General features: G+C 33.5%; 1 protein-coding gene across 4 annotated transcripts in view; it reads right to left on the minus strand.

Annotated features, from left to right (window-relative positions):
* SGCZ (sarcoglycan zeta) overlaps positions 1-20,293 on the minus strand; it is a 1,168,508-nt gene that overhangs the window by 133,755 nt on the left and 1,014,460 nt on the right. For all 4 annotated transcript variants that reach the window (XM_023219161.3, XM_023219159.3, XM_023219160.3 and 1 more), the window contains one exon: positions 15,442-15,529. In XM_023219161.3, the coding sequence (XP_023074929.1) occupies positions 15,442-15,529 (88 nt within the window). The remainder of the gene's footprint in view (positions 1-15,441; positions 15,530-20,293) is intronic.

The raw sequence follows: 20,293 nt of genomic DNA on the forward strand, positions 1-20,293 counted from the left end.
CTGCACTCCAACCTTGGCGACAGAGTGAGACTCCGTCTTAGAAGGAAAAAAAAAAGGTGGAATTGGGGTCTCAAACCCAGGAGAGATTGGGGTAAATGTATGCCAATAACAGAAGTCTCCCAACAAACTGAGAGGGCTATTGCCACCACTTCCTGTAAGCCTTCTTTAGAATCTCCAATGAGATGGTACTTTAGTTGTTATTTACATTACTTCAGGTTTTGTTTTGTTTTGTTTTTTGTTTTCTTTGAGGTGGAGTCTTGCTCTGTCACCTAGGCTGGAGTGCAGTGGTGCAATCTCCATTCACTGCAACCTCTGCCTTCCGGGTTCAAGCAATTCTCTGCCTCAGCTTCCCAAGTAGCTGGGACTACAGGCACCCGCCACCACGCCCAACTAATTTTTGTATTTTTAGTAGAGACAGGTTTCACCATCTTGGCCAGGCTGGTCTTGAGCTCCTGACCTCGTGATCTGCCTGCCTCGGCCTCCCAAAGTGCTGGGATTACACGCTTGAGCCACCGCGTCCAGCCACTTCAGTTTTGTCTTAGGGAATATTGACTTTCAGAATCATCTTATCTTTCATGCCTGTAAATCCATAAATCTTTCCTTCTGCAGCTTCTGACAGATTATGTATTCTGGAAGATGCTCTCCCACAAGATCAGAAAATTCTTCTAACAGCTTTTTTCCATTATTTATTGTTTTGAACTGAAAAATGAAACCTTTACTCCATAGGCAATTTACTGTTTAATTGTATAAAGATGAAGAGACTTAATATTTGGTTCGAAACTATTAACCAATTTTACCTACTTAATTTATTTAATCAGTAATTCCAACCTCTCTCAGTCACAGTGATTTTTTTGTTTTTCTTTTTTTGAGGCGGAGTCTTGCTCTGTCACCCAGGCTGGAGTGCAGTGGCGCGATCTCCATTCACTGCAACCTCCGCCTCCCGGGGTCCAAGAGACTCTCCTGCCTCAGCCTCCTCAGTAGCTGGGATTACAGGCATGCACCACCACACCCAGCTAATTTTTGTATTTTTAGTAGAGATATGGTTTCACCATGTTGGCTAGGCTGGTCTTGAGCTCCTGACCTCGTGATCCACCTGCCTCGGCCTCCCAAAGTGCTGGGAGTACAGGTGTGAGACATTGTGCCCGCGTCACAGAGATTTTAAAGGACATCTTGGTCTTACATCGAATTACCACAGATATATGATTCCTTTGAACATTTTATCCTTATTATATTGTTATTGATTTTAAATACCTACACTAATTCCACTCTGTACTAATTATGGTGCTTGTTTTATTTGGTGCACACTATTAAAATTTGTTCACATTTTTTTCATTTAAATGAGAATACTTTGGAAACATTTCATCATCACTAGTATTTTCATTTGAATTGCTTTACATTTATAAGTTAATTTTGTAGAGAATGGATAACTTTAAGAAATACAGATATATACTATAGTGAACTCTATAGATTATTTTTCAATGTCTATTTTCAATGAATACTCATGTAAAATAATTCAATTAATAGAATTCAATTGACTACTCATTTTTATATTCATCTAAAACAGTCACATCTAGACTAATTTATTTTTTACCAGAATTAGGGAGCTGTTGGAATGTCAGAAAACTAACAGGGAATGATTATAAAACTTTAATGTCCTGTCAGTTACTTGTTAAGGGACAGATGCTATAGGTAATTTAATTGTGCTTAGCACCCAGCAGCAGTCTCATGAATACCATGACCCACGGAACCACCTGCCTATGCTGATAAATCAAGTGATAACCCTTAACAAACTAAAGATGCTAGAATTAAATATTACTTTGGATAATCATTCACACCATCCAATATAAAGTAGAGTAACTCTGAGTAAAAACTACCTTCTGCCTTTTCTCCCACTGGGAAATAAACATTACTACTATTAGTGATAGCAGATAACACTTTTCTAGTACTTAATATGTGAAAAGAATTTCACTTATCCCAACTCAATCATCAACATAACTCCAGTAGAAAGATATTATTAAAATGGTCATTTTATGTTTAAGAAACTGAGGCACAGAGAAGTCAACTGGACACCGTCAACTTGTACCTATTCATCAGTTTATTTCTAAGTTACATAATAAAGCACATCTTCGATACTATTCTGATACCCTTAGCTCAAACTTAAAGGAACTTTTCAGAACAAATAATGTACAAACATGTTGAACTTGTATTTAAAAATGATACAATATGGACTGAACTTGAACTTAGGCCTTTCATATGCAAACTACCTTTCCTGACAAAGGAGACAATTAATTATTACACTAGTACATCCAGAAATTCATTTAATAGGGGATGGAAATACCAAGGACAGAAAAGAACCAATAGTGACATTGCAATAAGGTTCAGTGTTCTCCTTGTCAGCAGATAAGATTAGCACCAGGTACTATGGTGGGTGCGAGCTAGGGGCAGACACAGAGGGAATATTTCTAGCTCTGAAGGTGAAAGGGATGCAGGAGCAGTGAGCTGGAAAATCCTTTAAATGTTCTAGTTGTGCTGCCCTGGCTTTATGCTAAAACTCAGGGTCACCATTTAGTATATATTATGTAACTTCATGCATCTTGAAATATTTCTCTATGTGAAAGCTCAATTATGCTAAAATATTTATTTATTACTTTATTATGTTGACTATGTAGAAAGACAGAAAAACAGTAAGTTCATATCTATGGAAGGTCTGACACAGAAAAGCTTTTATTATGTCACCATAAAAATTATAAATGGTCAGGGAGAAAGAGGCACAGCAAAGTAGAGAATGGAAGGAGGCCAGAAGGCCCATTTAAAATCATAGTCATCATTAAATTACTTGTAACAGCACCTAATATTCTTTCTTGGAAACACTTATCAAATTTTATTTCAAAACTACTTGCTTTTGTTACTTATGCTGTGACCCTACCAACATTTTCCTCAAGCCACAAATATTCTCTACAGAAAGGAATTCCTTTGGTTTATTTTGCAAAGGCATATTTGGTGTTCATCATTTTCTACGTGCAGCCAGTAACCCTGTGAACTTCTGTTTGACACTAAATCAGCTTTGCCACGTATCATTTTTTTACATTCTAAATGCATTCTCTTTTAAAGCTACTCATTCCTAAGAATCATACATGTATTCAGTGGAGTATATGTAGTTTGCAGTAGTTTCACATTACTTGCATCCATCTCTTTCCTCTTATCAATGTGATAATGTGATTTTAACCAATGAAGATGACAGATCATTTCTATTTTTATTGTGCTTTAAGAAAGTTACTCATAGCAGAGGTGATGTATTTGTTGTACCCCAAAAAAGTTATGGGCTATTCTAAATAATACGCTGTTTATGTGTGAGAATATAAAAAAGAAAAGCTGGGTTTTAAAGGTAAGCTGATTAGTTTTGTTAAACTTAAAAAAACCTCTCAGCAAATATGAACTATTAGTGTTGAAAATAAACTTAGGTACCACTATCTTTTAATACTAAAAATTGAGGATGAGATAAATGACCACTCAGTGTTTTTAAAATACCCAGTGATAGATGAATGTTGAATTAGAAATCAACATGATAGTCAGGTGTAGGCATAACCACAAAAATAATAATAATTGGTTCATTGGGTTTTATGCTAGAAAAAAAGAGATAAAAAGTCAGAAGGATAGATTTGGCTGTTATCCACATATATGTGATATGCTAAAGAAGCACGTATAATAAACGTTCATTGTATGTATAATGAGCACACAGCACAACTTAGATAGCAGATATAGGTGACATAAAAACAGAAGAAGCCAACAGCAATGATAGCTATCTCAACCAGAAATTATTTGTAAATAATTTTATCAGCCTTAAGAGTGAAAATGAAATGAGATGAGTCCAAACTTGCTTTAAGTCAAGAATAAGGATTGAGTTATTTCAATAATGAGAATCTCTGAGACCAACACGCATTTATTATACATTTGATGATACCCCTGAAAGAAAGAAAGTTACACACATACCACAGACCTTGTCAAAAGTTTCCACAAGTTATTTGACAAGATCTATGCAATCATAAGGTTTATTTTGAAAAGGATGATGGTTCAAGAACAAGAAACTCCTTTAAATAATATTCAGTAACAATATAATCACAAATGAACCAAAAATCACCAGTAAAAGAAATATGGGCATTATTCTAAGACACTCAATGTTCCTGAAGATTATGAAGATTATGAATGTCTCCATATGAAGGCATTATGAATGCCTCCATTCATATGAAGGTTATGAATGCCTCCATATTTCAGAAATGTGAAGTAAAGAACAAACAGAATCATGAGCCAGAATAAAGTAGTGACACACATTTTGGAAAATTATCTCATGAAAACCAAGATCTAAAAAAATAAGTCTTGGGGAAAATGTTCAAGATATTCTAATGACTTATTCCACACTTATTTGGGGGCTACCACGTGTCAAGTAGGGTTATAAAAACCCAGGCATACAGGATAAATTCCCCACTGGACCTGAAGTACAGTATTAAATAGTTGCATGAAGAAAATATTAGTGTTCAGAATGTTAAATTATATACATAAAAAACGACAGACATCACGTAAAGTTGGGAAAAACTAAAAAATTTTTTGAAGTTAATATACAGTCAATTTTTGCTATATACTTCTATGAATCCTAACACATGCAGATTACTGTGTAATCATCACTACAGTCAAAATATAGGACAGAGTCATCACCCTCCAAAAACTCTCTTGTACTATCCCCTTGTACCTAACCCCTCCTCCATGCCATCCCTATGAACTACGCATGAATCTGGTTTTACCATAGTTTTGTCTTTTTAAGAATGTCATATAAATGCCATCATATAGTATATAAATTGCCAGACTTATTTTACCTAACATAATGTCAATAGCTTTTTAAAAACGTTGTTGAATACCATTCCACTGTGTTAATATACCACAGTGTATTCATCCATTGTCTTGCTGAAGGATATTTGAGTTGACTCTTGTTGTTGGCAACTGTGGATAGAGCTGCTGTAAATATCTCTATAAACTTTATGGTGTAAACATGTTTTTATTTAAGTTGGGCAATCACCTAGGAGTGAGATTGTTGGACCATATGGTAGTTGCATGTGTAACTTGATAGGAACAGGCAAACTGTTTTTTCAGAATGGCGTAATGTTTTGCAGTTTTAGCAGCAGGAGTATAAAAGTTCCAGTAGCTTTGTGTCCAATCTGACACTTAGTAATGTCTGTATCTTTTATTTTAGTCATTATACTTGTGACTTATGATTTCTCAAAGCCTCTAATGTGAAAATATGTATGGTCAATTTCTTTATGCGTAATATTGAAGGCTTTCTTCCCCAGATATATTTACCTATAACACTCTAGTGTGCTTTAGGTAGCTGATAGATTTACTGATTCAATTAGTAGCTCACAGGTTAGGTGAGCAAAGAGCCCGCAAGTGAGAAGAGTAAGGATGTGGAATCATAAGGACCTCTGGAAGAGATACGAGGAAAGAAAGCACATTTTCTTAGTCTGCAATGCAGGCCTCCCTGGAGCGGCAGGCTGGTCTTTGAATTACATTCAATAATCTTTGTAGAAAGATGAAGTATGGCAATGTAAGAATAGAAACTTTTTTTTTTTATTCTAAGTATGACATGAGAAAAGGTGAGCTCCAAAATTTATGAATTATTAACATGCTCTAATTCCTTTGGGAGGGGTAGAGGAAGGAAAGATATTAAACAATAGATGGATGGGTTTGTGAGCATGTTGAAAACAAAACAGCTAACACGTGACCTCAGAATCAAAATAAGCCATGAAAAAATGAGATTTTTCTTTTTTTTTTCCATAGGATTATTGGATCAAAACATAGAGGGATCATATAGTATTAAAAATTTTTAACTTCAGGCAAATATATGACAAATTATCTAGAGATAATATTGGAAACAAAGGTTGCCAATGAATTCAGAACTGACTAAATATTTTAACTAAAGAATGCTGATTAAGGGATTCATAACAATCTTAAGAAATCTGAAGAGATTTGGGTAATACTATTTCCTCATTATGAAATATATATTGTCAGGAGTCTAATAAATACTTGGAAACAGAAGAATAGCTGGGGTTCATTTTCTCCTCTTCCTTAGCTCAAGTTTCTATTCCCACTGTGGTTTATTTTTCTGGTACATACATTATCTGACTTGGAATTTTTCCAAAACTAAATACAAGAATAGATACAAAATCCAAAGCGAAGGTCAGTAGAAAAACGCTACTGTAGTTAACAGACCTAGATCATAAGTAACTGTTTCCCCCTAGCTTCTCTCTCTACCCCATGACCAGGCAATCAGTATTGTTGGACAGTCATCTGGGCTTGGGTGCCACCTCATTTAGGAACCCTAATACTGAAGTGAATGATCTTCTGTGTACATATGGATCCTACATTTTATTTAGCTTCCTGCCTCCTGATGTTTTCAGATAATTATTCCCATAACCTTACATTTGTGAACATTATGCCACATTAGCCAAATTTCCAAAGACACGTTTCTTATTAAGGCAAACACAAAACTGCATGTTCCATAAGTCAATTATATATGGAACTCCAATGCACCTGCAATTCTGAGGTCCCACAAAGGGAGCCTCATTAAAAACAATGCTTGGTTAAGTCTATAAGCTATAGACTCATTAATTTCAGATAAGTTATGTAGTCATAAGGTCTAATGAAATATTTAAAAGAGAAAATTTAAAACCACTCTTTTGTTACTTTATTTTGCTTTTATTTTTTAACTGGCCCTGTAATATATCATTTCTATTTTATTACAGTTACTTTAATATTAAAATTCAAACACTAGAGATATACTCATATTTTGGATAAATGTATATAATTACGAAATTGATAAAATGTTTATTCATCTGCTTAGTGATTTCTGCAGTATTGCGCACTTAAGAAATAGTCTATGCATTATATTTATTGAAATAGACTTGCATTAACTTTTTTATTAATATATAAGGAGATGGAGTGGCATAAGTAGTGCTAAAATAAAGGAGGAGGACACCTTTACAATATGTCTTAAAAGAGGCACAGTTTCTCACTTTATCCTATCACCCTGATTTCTATACCCTCAAGACTAGAATCACTTTAACAACTAAAGATATTGTTACCAAAGGTCATAGTTTGAAATACATATATTTTGTCTGGAAAAGGAAAAATTTCAAAGATATAGTATTCATTGACATATAGGCTGAATTATTTTAGCAAATTAGCTACCCTTGGTCTTGAGAAGTAGAGGCCAATACCATGCAAGAATGGTCTTTAAGACCATCGCCCAGAGCACTGTTAAGTGGAGCTGGCTTTGTAGAACTGCAGTGATTGATGTTAAACAAGGGCATGGGGTACTTGGAAAGAGAAGGAGCAAGCCAGCAAAGGTTGAAGATGACCAGTCAAATCGTCTCCTTAAGGTTTTAGTCTAGGTCCTCCAGGAAGGAAAATCTGTAGTATTCCCTGATTCTGCACTTCTATCTCTACAAATAAATGTGAATTTAATTAAATATTTGAGCCAGTCCATATTTCTGTTTGTAGGACACAAACAATGTGCAACTTTGAGGAATTGGTATAATGACTCAGGATGTTTAAAAAATAATATAAATACTCCTTTGATACAACTTTTCAAAACATAATCATTAGTGTCTTTCCTTCAGACATAATTCTCATTTCACCTGAGTTACAAAGACTGAGAGTTCTAATTTCTAAGGCGTGACATCCTTCTCCTGATATCACAGGCATCTACTTCAACTTACAATTTCCTCAAATGGATTAATTATAAATTTATTAACATGAATTAATTAATAATGAACTCAAAATCAACAATGCATTTAATCATTTGAAATGTATATGTAGTATTAAACCTAAGTGTTTTGTTGATCTATCCTTCAAGATTTGCACAGCTCACTTTACATCAAACATTCATACTTATTAAATTATCCCAGACTATTACGACATTCTCTAAGTTAAAAAAAATGAGTCAATGACAGAAAACATAAATTTGGTTTTTACACGTCCTATACCATCTGCAGTCAATTAAACGATCCCCAGGTGTTCACTGTAATTGCTTTAATGCAAGATTACATGTCATTTTCAGGGCCTTTAAATATTTATTATAAGACCCTCGTCTACATTTTTTCTCTATTCATTTAGGAACAAAAAAAATGCTTATGCTTAGCACTGACAAAAATAAGCTAATTGGACTTAAATTATTTTGTGGATTAAATTTCATTGGGGAAAAAAAAAACATTTTATAAGCCAAAACTTGATGAAAGAGTAAAACCATAACTAGGATGTTGATTTAGATGTGCTCATTTACCTTCTTCATTTTAAATTTTTGTGCAAAATATGTGCCTATGCTGTATGAATAAGATGTCAAAAAATCAAATCAGATGGCATTTTGTCAGGACAACTGAATATTGAGCAACGTAAGGACCAGGAGATTCATCAACTGACTCCCTTATCCAAAGGTAAAAAGTAGCTTTTCATTATTTAGACTTGGAACAGAAAAGAGTCATGGAGACAATCTAGCAAAATAGACTCATTTCATACACAAGGCAACTAAATCCCAGAGACTTGGTCATGTATATAGAGTAGTACACATGCAGGGCTAACAAAAAAATCACAATCACTAACTTATACATAATGCATATTATGCTCCAGGAAGTGTTTCAATACCTTATTATATATTAACATATTTAATTTTCACATCTACTGTATGAGGCGAATACTCATATTATCCCCGCAGAAACCTGGAATGGATGCCTGGAGTAATGTACCTAAGGTCACATAGCTGGCAGTTGACAGATCTGGGATTTAGCAGTCTCCAGAATCCATGCTATTAACTGGTGAAGTATATGTCCTTCCTAAAAATAGTTTCTGAAGATATTAAAATGCTGAGGTTTTAATCAGTTTATGTGTGTGGACTCAGAAATCTTCTTTCTAAAAGTTGTCCTGACCTTGACTTTGCTTCCTAGTACTTTTCTTGCTTTGATTCTTTGGGCAAGTGTGTGTGTTGTGGGGGCAGAGAGAGCGGGAGAGAGAGAGGAGAAGAAAGAGAGTTCTTGGATGTTGGAGGATGTTGGAGGCAGGCAGAGGGGCATTAATCCAGTTAAGAGTCTTAGGGAAGGTCTTCAGCTTTATTAAAAGGAATTTCATCAATATTAATTTCATCATCAGGTCATGGTATTTGGAAACGAACAGGTCCGGCCACAGTCAACTAACATTTTCAGATCTCACCTCAACTGACCAATGGCAAACACAGGTCCAATTATGTATCATTTAAAGTGTATGTAAAAGACACAGACAGACCATGTCTTGCAAGTGAAGTCTAGATTTTTGTTTCTGAATTGAGTTGGACCAATAAACATGCTCTGTTTGTCTCCCTTCCACAATTATTTTACATAACTACCCTTTTTGTCATGCATCCAGCCTTCTTTAAAGCATTTTGTCGACGATTTCTAGGCTCAATGCTTCTTTTAATGTAGAGTTGTTAAAAATAGTGCACATTATACGATCCAGATTTCTCTCTATTAAACAAAATGTATATTTTGTTCAGCACATGTGAGAAAAATGTGTTTGTTTCTTATAAGATCATATGCATTCTTTTAAAGTATAGTGGGGTCATTTGGTTATATTTCCTTTTAAACCTTTATTACCAGGAACATCACCGTAGTTTAATTATTCTATAAGATAGATATGCCTTCTTATGAGTAAAAATTTACTAATAGAAACTTTACATATATGTGAATCTTTTCATAAACTTATATAATTTTAAAATGGAAGTTATTTCATAACATGGATGCTCTTATTAATAGATATTGACTCAAAAAATACAGGAAAACAAATTTTAAAAATTATTTACTTTCAGAATCCTAATGGTTAATTTTCTAAACAAATCTTCTTTTGTCATATATATATACACATATATATATACACACACACACATATATATATATAGTTTTTTTTTTTATTTTTAAATGTGTAGCTGATTGACACACTCTGAGAAGTGCAAATGATCAATCTTGATACCTTTATTGTGGCCCATCTGACTATCATCATCTCCACTCCCTGACTTGATAAACCTTCTTGGAAAAAGAAGGCAAGAACCTCAGATCTCCGAAGAAACCAGAGTCAACTCTGCTACAGAAGCTGTCTACAACAGTTTCTATTGTTAAGTGATGCTAATTGCTCAAAGTGTAAAATATGAAAAAGGAAAATCATAATAAACAAAAATATCACTTTGTTTAATTGCTTGCAAATGACATTCTTCCTTATTAACATACAGTCAGGCTTATTTAAGGCCTAAGTTTCAATAATTACTGAGGAAAAACAGAAAATGAGAAAGTAAAGATTATAATTAAGATTTTTATACAATTTGGTTATGCCACTAATTTTTGATAAGTAGAAATGAGAATATCAAAGACAAGCAAATGATTCTGACTATAACAGCAAGCCTTTCCTAGGTGTTAATTCATTCAGAATTCATTCTTCTGAATTTATTGAGCATTAAACAAGGAGACCTATGATGAAATAGGAGATCTTATTTAAAGCATAAGACTGTGGTTTTAGGCACACTCTAAAACTAAAATTTCAGAATGACATTCAGTTTTTTAATACCCAATTAACCTTAATGTTTTACTGGGATAATAATATAGATGTGGGATTGTGGAACTTCTTCTTGTTTATGACATAGGACCCCATAAGTAGCCATGTTAAGTATCTCAAAAGTCACTGTGACTAAAATTTAAATGCAGAACACTAACAAAACAAACAAATAAACAAAATAAAAAACACAAAGCTAGCTCTACCAGTTAAGATTATTCTTTTTCCAGTTTCTGAATTTATCCTCCTTTCATTTTTATCCTTCAGCTATAGAATGATGGCATAATGCACATGAGAAAGGAAAATATTATATTAGTTTTTAGCCATTGCTTTGTCAAAAATAAAAGATATTTTCTGTAACATAAGAAAAAGCAACCTATAGCTTAAAAACAGCCAGGTTGGCTAATATTTTTAAAGGATAAATTATTTTACTGAAATCAACCTATACTTTGTTAACTACTTATAAAAGTGGTTTAAATATAGTCTGTTAAATATCAATGTAATGTTATTGATAAATAATATATAATTATCCTCATGATATTGTGGGAAAGAGTACTACGTTTTCAGTGAACCAAATTACTACAGAATTATTATTAATGTTGTAAACAAAGTCTATATCAAAACTTTGTATTTTATTTATACTACCATAAATATTTATTCTATATATCACATACTATAATTGTTCCCTGAGATAATAAAATAAACTTCACAAAGATGGTGCATAATTTATATCTTTTACCCACTTTTTTGATAGAAAGTCATGGAAAATATCATCATGTTATCAACATATATGAATATTTAACACACCTAAAGTCACACACTTTTTTCACCTATAAAAGAAAAATAATATTCTGCTAAAGAACATAGTAATTATAGAGTAAATAATAGAAAATTTTGACCTGGAGAATGATTCTGAGACTTGTTTAAGAAAGTTCTTGCTTTTTCTTCAAGGAGTCTGACCTCTTGGGATGTTGTACTTTCTTTAACCACTTCTCAACAACAATCTCATTCCTCTCTTTCAGCTTTATTCTAAGAAGAGAAATTTGGAGGAAGAAATCTTGAGTTCACCAATCTCCTCCAATGTTATGAAGGTCATGAAAATTAGAATCCTATACTTAATGGGGGAAGCTGGATATTACCTGGTCAAATTCATAAAGCCTGAAACTTTATCAATTTACAAAATTGTTTGTCAAACTGATTTGTCTTCCTAAAGTTTTAAATATTTAGATTTAGTTTGTATTATGCTTGAGCCAGTGTATGTATAAAATATTTCTCTTTTGCATTTATTGTATTAGAAATAATTTGATTTAAAATTCTATCAGTGAGTCAGGATTAGAGTTACAACATGGGTTGGTCTAATCACTGAACTATATATATCCCTGCGAGTGGAATTAGTAGGAAGCTAGGCTTATAGAGAAAGAAAAAGGTAGGGTACAAGAGAAATTGATACTTGCTTTGCTGAAACTACTTACATACATTTTTGAGGAAAATGGTACAATGAGAATAAAATCTGGAAAAACATTCAAATTGTTATATTTTTAGAATTGCGTATACCTTTCTAACAGAAGTTGATGCACTCTATTGGTAGACAACAGAATTGTTTTACTTAGAAAATGAAGAGTAACTGAAATTCTTTTCCATAACGATTCAGTTTGTGTGGTAGTTTTTTTAATATTGCAAAAATAGTATCATGACTCTACTATAATCAAGGCCATACACATAAAAACTGAAAGAATAAGAAAAGAAGTAGACAAGGAGGGTTAGAACAGCTACTTTATGTATACACAATTAAAATTAGAGTCTTTAGAAATAAATTTTAATTTTCTACATTGCCTCATTCAAGTATGTCTTCAAACTCTACATAAAGGTAAATTTATTTTTACATAATTGAAGAGTTTCTGAACACGGGATACACTTTCTGTGTTGTGTTTTGTAACATACCTCTCAACTGTATCATAATTCAACCTTATCTAATATCACACAGATACACAGAATAGAAAACCATCATGAGATTTCTCCCATAATATCACTGTATTCATAATACAAGTGATACCAATAATTACACTCACCATCATCACAATAATAGATTCAATATACAATTGCCTACCATTTGTAGACACTGACATCACCATAATGCTTATAATAGCATTCAAAATGTGTCATTATCCCCATTTTAGAGATGAGAAAACTGAGGGTCCAAAAGATTAACTAGTTTGCTGGCACCCAACCAACTACTAAGTAGCTCCCTGTGCCTTCGTTTCAAAAATGAATACATTATCTCCTTTCACACAGCCCTAGTCTTCTTTTGTTCTATGTTCATTAAAATACGCAAACCAGTAAAAATACATACATCATCGATACACTCAAAGGACCAGGATATTAAATAGTTTTAAAGTTAAATCCCCACTGGAATAAATGTATTTATCTGCACAATAAGCTGCTGTGTTATTAACTTAATAATTTGCTGCATTTAAAACTCAGCTTAACATTTTTTTCTTTCTCCCTCCTCCTCTTGTCATTTTTCTCTCATTTGGCAAATATCAATATAACATTACAATCAGTTTGGAAGGGTAATTGAAAATCCTAGCACACTATATTCTTTATTTCCTGCAGGAAAGCATGCAGTGAAATGCAAACAGTATTTGTACTTCACATAATCAAATGATTGCTTTGCTCTATAGGCAGGAATTATGTAGCTATTGTGTCTGACAGTGGGCATGGGTATATAACCATTGTGCAGTTAATTTACCTTTTTTTTTTTTTTTTTTTTTTTGAGACAGTGTCTCACTCTGTTGCCCAGGCTGGAGTGCAGTGGCCCGATCTCGGCTCACTGCAGCCTCCACCTCCGGGTTCAAGTGATTCTCCTGCCACAGCCTCCCAAGTAGCTGGGACTACAGGGAAACACCACCATGCCTGTCTAATTTTTGTATTTTTAGTAGAGGTGGGGTTTCACCATGTTGGATGGGATGATCTCGATCTCTTGACCTCGTGATCCACCTGCCTCGGCCTCCCAAAGTGCTGGGATTACAGGCATCAGCCACCGTGCCCGACTCTTAATTTACATTTTGATATTTCTACTAAGAACTTTTTATATGAAAGACTGATTGCAAAAGGAAGTTCCATCTGGCTGAAGAGTTCTCAACTTTAAGAAAATCAGGATATGGAAAATCTACCAAGGTTAGGCCTGTTTCCATAGGCCTATAGTTTCTGCAGTTCCAACATAACACGAGTGAATTAGTACGAATATTTAAGTGGACGGTTTTTGCTTCTGAATTAGTTCTATATCCATACACATATTTCTTTTATTTAATCTTGAATCCATTTGCTAATAGTACCCCTCTATAACTGCTATATTTCTAATTATCACAAAACATTATCCAGTTGTAGCAATTAATAGATATGTAATGACAAAGTTTTATGATGTAAAGTGAAACAATTTTTACAAACAAAATTATATTTTTAGAAAATTCATATATGCTAAAATGTTTCCCTTTTGGTTTCATCAAAGCAAATATTAAAAAGCATATACCTCCGGCAGGAGCCGGCGTGACTTCTTCAGCCCCCGCATTCGTGGACCGGGGAACCTCACCCGAGAGCGCCAGCGTGATTCACTTCCCTGGCTCCCCTACACCTGAGGACCAGAGAACCTCGCCCGAGAGTGTGTGCATATTTGCAATAAAGGGCTGCCACTTTCTTACGTAAAAATATATATATATATATATATACCTACAATTTAAGTACACAGAATCCAGATTCATGTTTTTAAAGCTCATATTTCAAATGTAATATTTTTGCATAATTTAATTAGAACTATTGGAAACATACATTCGCATTTAAAGATGATTAGTTTCTCATTAAAATAACAATACCTCAGTCCTCAAAGCTGTAATTTACTTCCCTCTTTCTCATTCTCTATCTCTTTATATATGTGTGCATGTATATGTAAAGAGATATGTAATGTTTACGTTAAGCAATTTATCCACAGAACCAATACAGTGTTATAAAAATAATTCAGAATCTACATGCGTATCAAAACTTTACATTACAAATTACTTATTTGCCTTCTTATAAAAACTGAGTCAAGTAATCACATCCTGTATTTTGATATAAATCTCTAAGTTAAAATATTTATTTGAGATGAGAAAAAATTAATACTTTACCATTAATTTATGTTAATAACACATAAAGCCCATAAATCTTAAAATACAGATAATTTCAACATTAAATGTAGAAGTAATTGACAAACATTAGCATTTATTATACTCAACTCATGTAATTTCTAATTTATATAAGCAGATACAATTTATTAGAAAATATTTCCCCTAGAAAAGGGACATAGACCTAAAAATGTTATATCATCTCATGTTTCCTTAAGTTTATTTATTATAATTTAACATATGCTATGAAAATATTTCTTAGAAAAATGGTGCATTTCATAATTCAAGAGTAATGATCAGCAAAATAAATGTAGTTCAATCTCATAATATATTGACAAGAGTAATAACTACTAAATAGAGGAAACATGAGTAGCTTATGACACGTCAGATCATGTACAAGAAAACTGGGCTGTAATGGGATGTTGAGTTATATATCAGAGAAGTAACATACTTCTACTTTTCTCAATTAAAACAAGCACAGTACGCCAGGATGTTCTCGATCGCTTGACCTCATGATCGGCCCGCCTTGGCCTCCCAAAGTACACTCCAGCCTGGTGACAGAGTGAGACTCCATCTCAAAACAACAACAACAACAACAAAACAAAAAACAAAAACAACAACAACAAAAACACCAAGCACAGTAGGAGCAATCTTTACCCAAAACACTCACCTATGGTCAGCTGTCCAGTTAACTGCCCCATGTGATTTCTTGCATTCACTGTTACATTCCTGTCAGACTGTAAGACCAGTGGACTATCCTGGGAAACATGTATAAAATAAATAAATCAAATAGAAAATAGAAATATAGTCAAATTTACATAAAATTATACTGCATTTGTTTACATATTCTCAAATATTTAATTTGTTTGCTTTATATTAGATAGTTAATTTAATATCCCAATCATTGGTGGACAGTGTAAAAAACTGAGAGTCTCATAATAATTACTTGACAGCATATTTCATTTTCGTAAGTGGTACTATCAGATGCAAGCATTTCCAAGTCTACTGATTGTTGTACATCGAGGTGTAGTAGCCCTTTTCCTCTTTCTCTCCCAGTGTCCTCTATGTCTGCTTGTGCAGATATTCCAGATGCCATCCCAAAGGCAGAAGTCCCTTTTTAAGTTTAAGTTGCAACTTTCAGATCTCAGCTTAAACACCACCTTCTCAAAATTGGCTCATCTAATCAGTGTAACTACCGAGTCTTTGAATCCTCAAACTCCCACTCTCCATTTAGTTTGTTTAAAGCACTTATCACAAAGCAATTTAATTGTATGTGTCTATTTGGGATTTCTTTTTAACTTGATTTTGTCACAAAAGGAAAGATCCAGGAGAAGGAACCACGACAGCCATGTCTACGCAGTTATGTGACTATTACTCAGCATGCTGCTGAAGGAAAGAATTTTTATCTACTCAGTAGACAACATTAAATAAAAATTGATATTATAGTACCATATTATTCAATCTCATGGAAATGCTCTGTAAATCATACAAGGATTTCGCAAGGAAGTATATAGAATATAAGATTTTTGTAAATTCTGCTTTAGGACATATAGCTCTGTTACATGTTGACTTTTATCAGTAATTTAGCATTTAACAGTAAAAATAGTTTATTGAAGGACAACAACACTGCCTTAACAGCTCACATACTAGCCTTTTGTCATACCTCCCTCAGACAAGTAACATCCAAATCCCTACATTCTCATTTTACTGATCTAAAACCTAACTAGGGTGATCGTTTACAAATCTGTATTAATTTATTCAATAAATATTCATTGCATACTCACTATGTACAATATAATGTTCTAGAGGTGGGGACATTTCGGTGATCAAAATATAGAAAAATACTTCCTCCCTTGGTGCTTGCATTGTGGATGTTGAAATACTGCGAAAGTCTCCTCCAGTATCATCCTCACCATCTAGGCAGTATGTCATGTCTATGTCAATGTCAATTATCAAGTGCTTTCATATGTAAGCTATATTAAAACTCTCAATATTAGGATTCGGAATTTGTGATTTGGAGATATGTATACATTTTATATACATATCTATATTTTATAGACATATGTTTTTTCTCTGCAGTTTTAAAAGAAAAAAGTCTAGTTTTCTTTTCCATAGGTGTAACTATGCTGCAGACATTTATCTCCTAAGAAATCTAAAATATTTAAAATTAATTACATCATCCTAATCAAGTGATACATCCAAATCCTATTTAAAGAAGAGTTCATGGACTAAAAATGGTTTGCAAACAGCTACCTTATACCCAAGAAGAATACTGCTGTCTCTTGATAATGACATAAAGATGATGGTTCATACGTGAACACACACACACACACAAAATTCTATTCAATCTTGGCAAAATTCAACCTAAGTATGTTAATAAGGAGCTTTGAATTAAATACAATTGAATATTTGAATGTAAGAAACAGGAGAAGTCTATAAAACATCTTGCAGTTCAAAAAATTGTGAAAAAACTATAGGTCAAAATTATGTTCACTCTCTCTCAATATTTGTTTGATATAGCATATATGAGTTTGGTTTAGAGTTTTAAAATATACGACACTATATGTTTTTGAGTTACTAGACATATTAACGTGAACAGTAGAGTAAAACAGCATAAGCACTTGTATATACAATTTATAGACTATGTAAGTATATTATAAGGATTATTGCTTTATTAAACATGTTAAGATAGAAAAAATAGGTTGAGAAGGCAATGGATAGTTTACTTAATTAAAAAGAGAAATAGACTTGGTAGAATTGAAAGTTTAGGCTGGGCACGGTGGCTCACACCTGCAATCTCAGCCCTTTGGGAGGCTGAGGCGGGAGGATCACCTGAGGCCAGGAGTTTGAGACCAGCCTGACCAACATGGCAAAACTCCATCTCTACTAAAAATACAAAAAATTAGCTGGGCATGGTGGTGGCCGCCTGTAATGCCAGCTACTCGGCAGGCTGAGCAGGAGAATTGCTTGAAGCTGGGAGGCAGAGGATGCAGTGAGTCCGTACTGCACCCACTTCACTCCAGACTGGGTGACAGTGTGAAAGTCTTTCTCCAAAAAAAAGAAAAAAAGAAATGAACGTTTAAAAGTTTAATCCTTCCACGTCTTTGTTTGCAACACAGCAATCTCCTTTTACTCTAACCACAGAGGTCTTATTGAAGCTCTGTCTCTAGCACTCTTCCCTTCCTGTCATATAATTCTAATTCTTTTTGTCAGAATTAAATTTTTATATCTAGATTAAAATTTCACTGTGATAGCACCCATTATCTTTTTACTTAGTAGAACCATAAACATACAGCTCGCAGAGGTAGTCAGTTATTCTCTATGCTGTGTTCCGATGAACATCAACATATTATTATGCTATATTATTTATTATGTGATCAAGTGAGCTGAACCAAAATCAAGTATTCATGTTTGATAAATGAAATTTGATGCCTGTAAGATCATCACTTCCATCCACAAATCACATAATCATTTTTGTATTTTATATCAGTACCATGCTATCTTTGTGGATTAGACCCATTGCTCATGTATTTGAGATTTAACACATGACTTTTTGCACACTATCCACTCAGTACTAATTAAAACATGCAATAAAAATGCACATAATGATGAAAAACCTTTCAGTCATTTAAGCGGAGATACAATCCTAAGCAATTCACAAATCTGGTCTCAAATACATGTTTAGGTGAGAATCAGCACCAACATATCACCTCTTAACAAAAATAAAGAAAGGCACTTAAGAAATATTTTCCCTAAATAAAGAATTGATTACTTCTTAAATTTTACGTCTTCTTTCTTGTGTTTGTTTCTCCAAAGGTCTCTATATGAGAAAATGAGAAAATAACTGATACTGATATTTTACTCCATTCCACTGTCTGGTTTATATCCTTTATATTATACTCCTATGTTCCAAAATTTTGAAAGCTAATATGTGGTTTAAGATATTTAAATAGACATAGTAGTACTCTCTAACAGTTTATTATTGCTGAGAACACAAAGGACAGAAATCTATTTTGGTGATTTTTTTCATGGAGTAGGAATCAGACATTTAAGTTTTGTAATAGTAAGAACATATTTAATATATAGTATGATATACTAGTATAAAAATATATTTATATATAGCATGATATGCTACTATAAATATATAAATATATAGTACATAGCATATATAATATATAGCATCTATATAAAATAATATGTATAATATATAGCATGATATACCAGCATAAATGTTTTTTGGAAAAAGAAAATCTTCATCTTCGAATGTAATTATTTTTCCTCCAAGCCAATAAATCCTCTATAACAGAAATAAGGTATCTCATGGTTTTCTGGAGCTAACCTGGACTTGGCTCTAGCTCTAGAGGACAGATCTGCCTTCTTACGTCACTCTTTAGACAAAGCAGATAGGTGATCCAGTGAGAAAGGCAATGAGACTGTTAAGTGTGCCTGAGAGGTTCTGCTTACAATTCTATTACACAACATATTCTTCATGCCAAGGGCATGGCTGCAATTTTCTAATGGTTAGAGAAAAATAATGAAATATGTTCTTCTCCTTTTAATATTTTTTTGTGGTAGGCTATGCATGTGACCAATGGAAAAATGATTTTTTTCTTTTTATTTCTATTGCCTTCACTTTATTTATAACAAATATTTACTGAGTGCCTATAATATATTCAGCTCTCTGCTAACCACTGGGTACAAAAGAGAAAGAAAGGAGACAGACTTCTTTCTTTTCTGGAGTTCATAGTCTGGTAGCCAGACAGACAATAAACCAGATAATTAACAAACATAAAAACAGAGAATATTAATAGTGACAGGCTGGTGTGAAAGAGATTTCCCTAAAAAAGCATTAGTAATATTGTTGAGAAGATATGGGTGTTTTAGGTAAGGATTTAGCTTCAGATACTCATTCTCTCCAGTTTAACTATCACATTAAGTCGTAGTGAAATAGCAGTAGTACAAACAGCAACCAACATTTACTGGCCCTTAATCAATGCCAGACACAGCTCTAACTACTTTACATATATGAGATCATCTACTTATGAAGGTTACAATAGAACCATCCACGAAGAGTCAAGATAATAACATGACTGTAAGACAGACAGGGGACCCTGACTGAGCTCAAGCCCCGGAGCTGCCAAATGCTGACTTGGCAAGTCACTCCACATTTCTGCGTCATAGTTTCTTCATCTGTAAAACAGCGGTCATAGTACATAATTTACGGGCTTGTTACAAGGATTAAATGAGACAACACACGCAAAATGCACAGATCAGAGCCTACCCTCTGTTGACAGCAACGTCTGCTTTTATTATTTATTACTCATTTTAACTACAGTATTTTACTACTAATAATACTGGATACCATCACTCTTGTTTCACAAATAAATAAACTGTAGTACAGAAAGATTAAATCACTTGCTTCAAATGACAGAGCTAAAAAAGCTAACAAGCCATGTTGGAACTCTGAAATTTTGTTTCAAATATGCCCTGTCAACCACGAGGAAGTACGGTGTTTCTTGGGG

The sequence above is a fragment of the Piliocolobus tephrosceles genome, chromosome 7, assembly GCF_002776525.5.
Source record: "Piliocolobus tephrosceles isolate RC106 chromosome 7, ASM277652v3, whole genome shotgun sequence".
In the NCBI taxonomy this organism is placed as follows: domain Eukaryota; kingdom Metazoa; phylum Chordata; class Mammalia; order Primates; family Cercopithecidae; genus Piliocolobus; species Piliocolobus tephrosceles.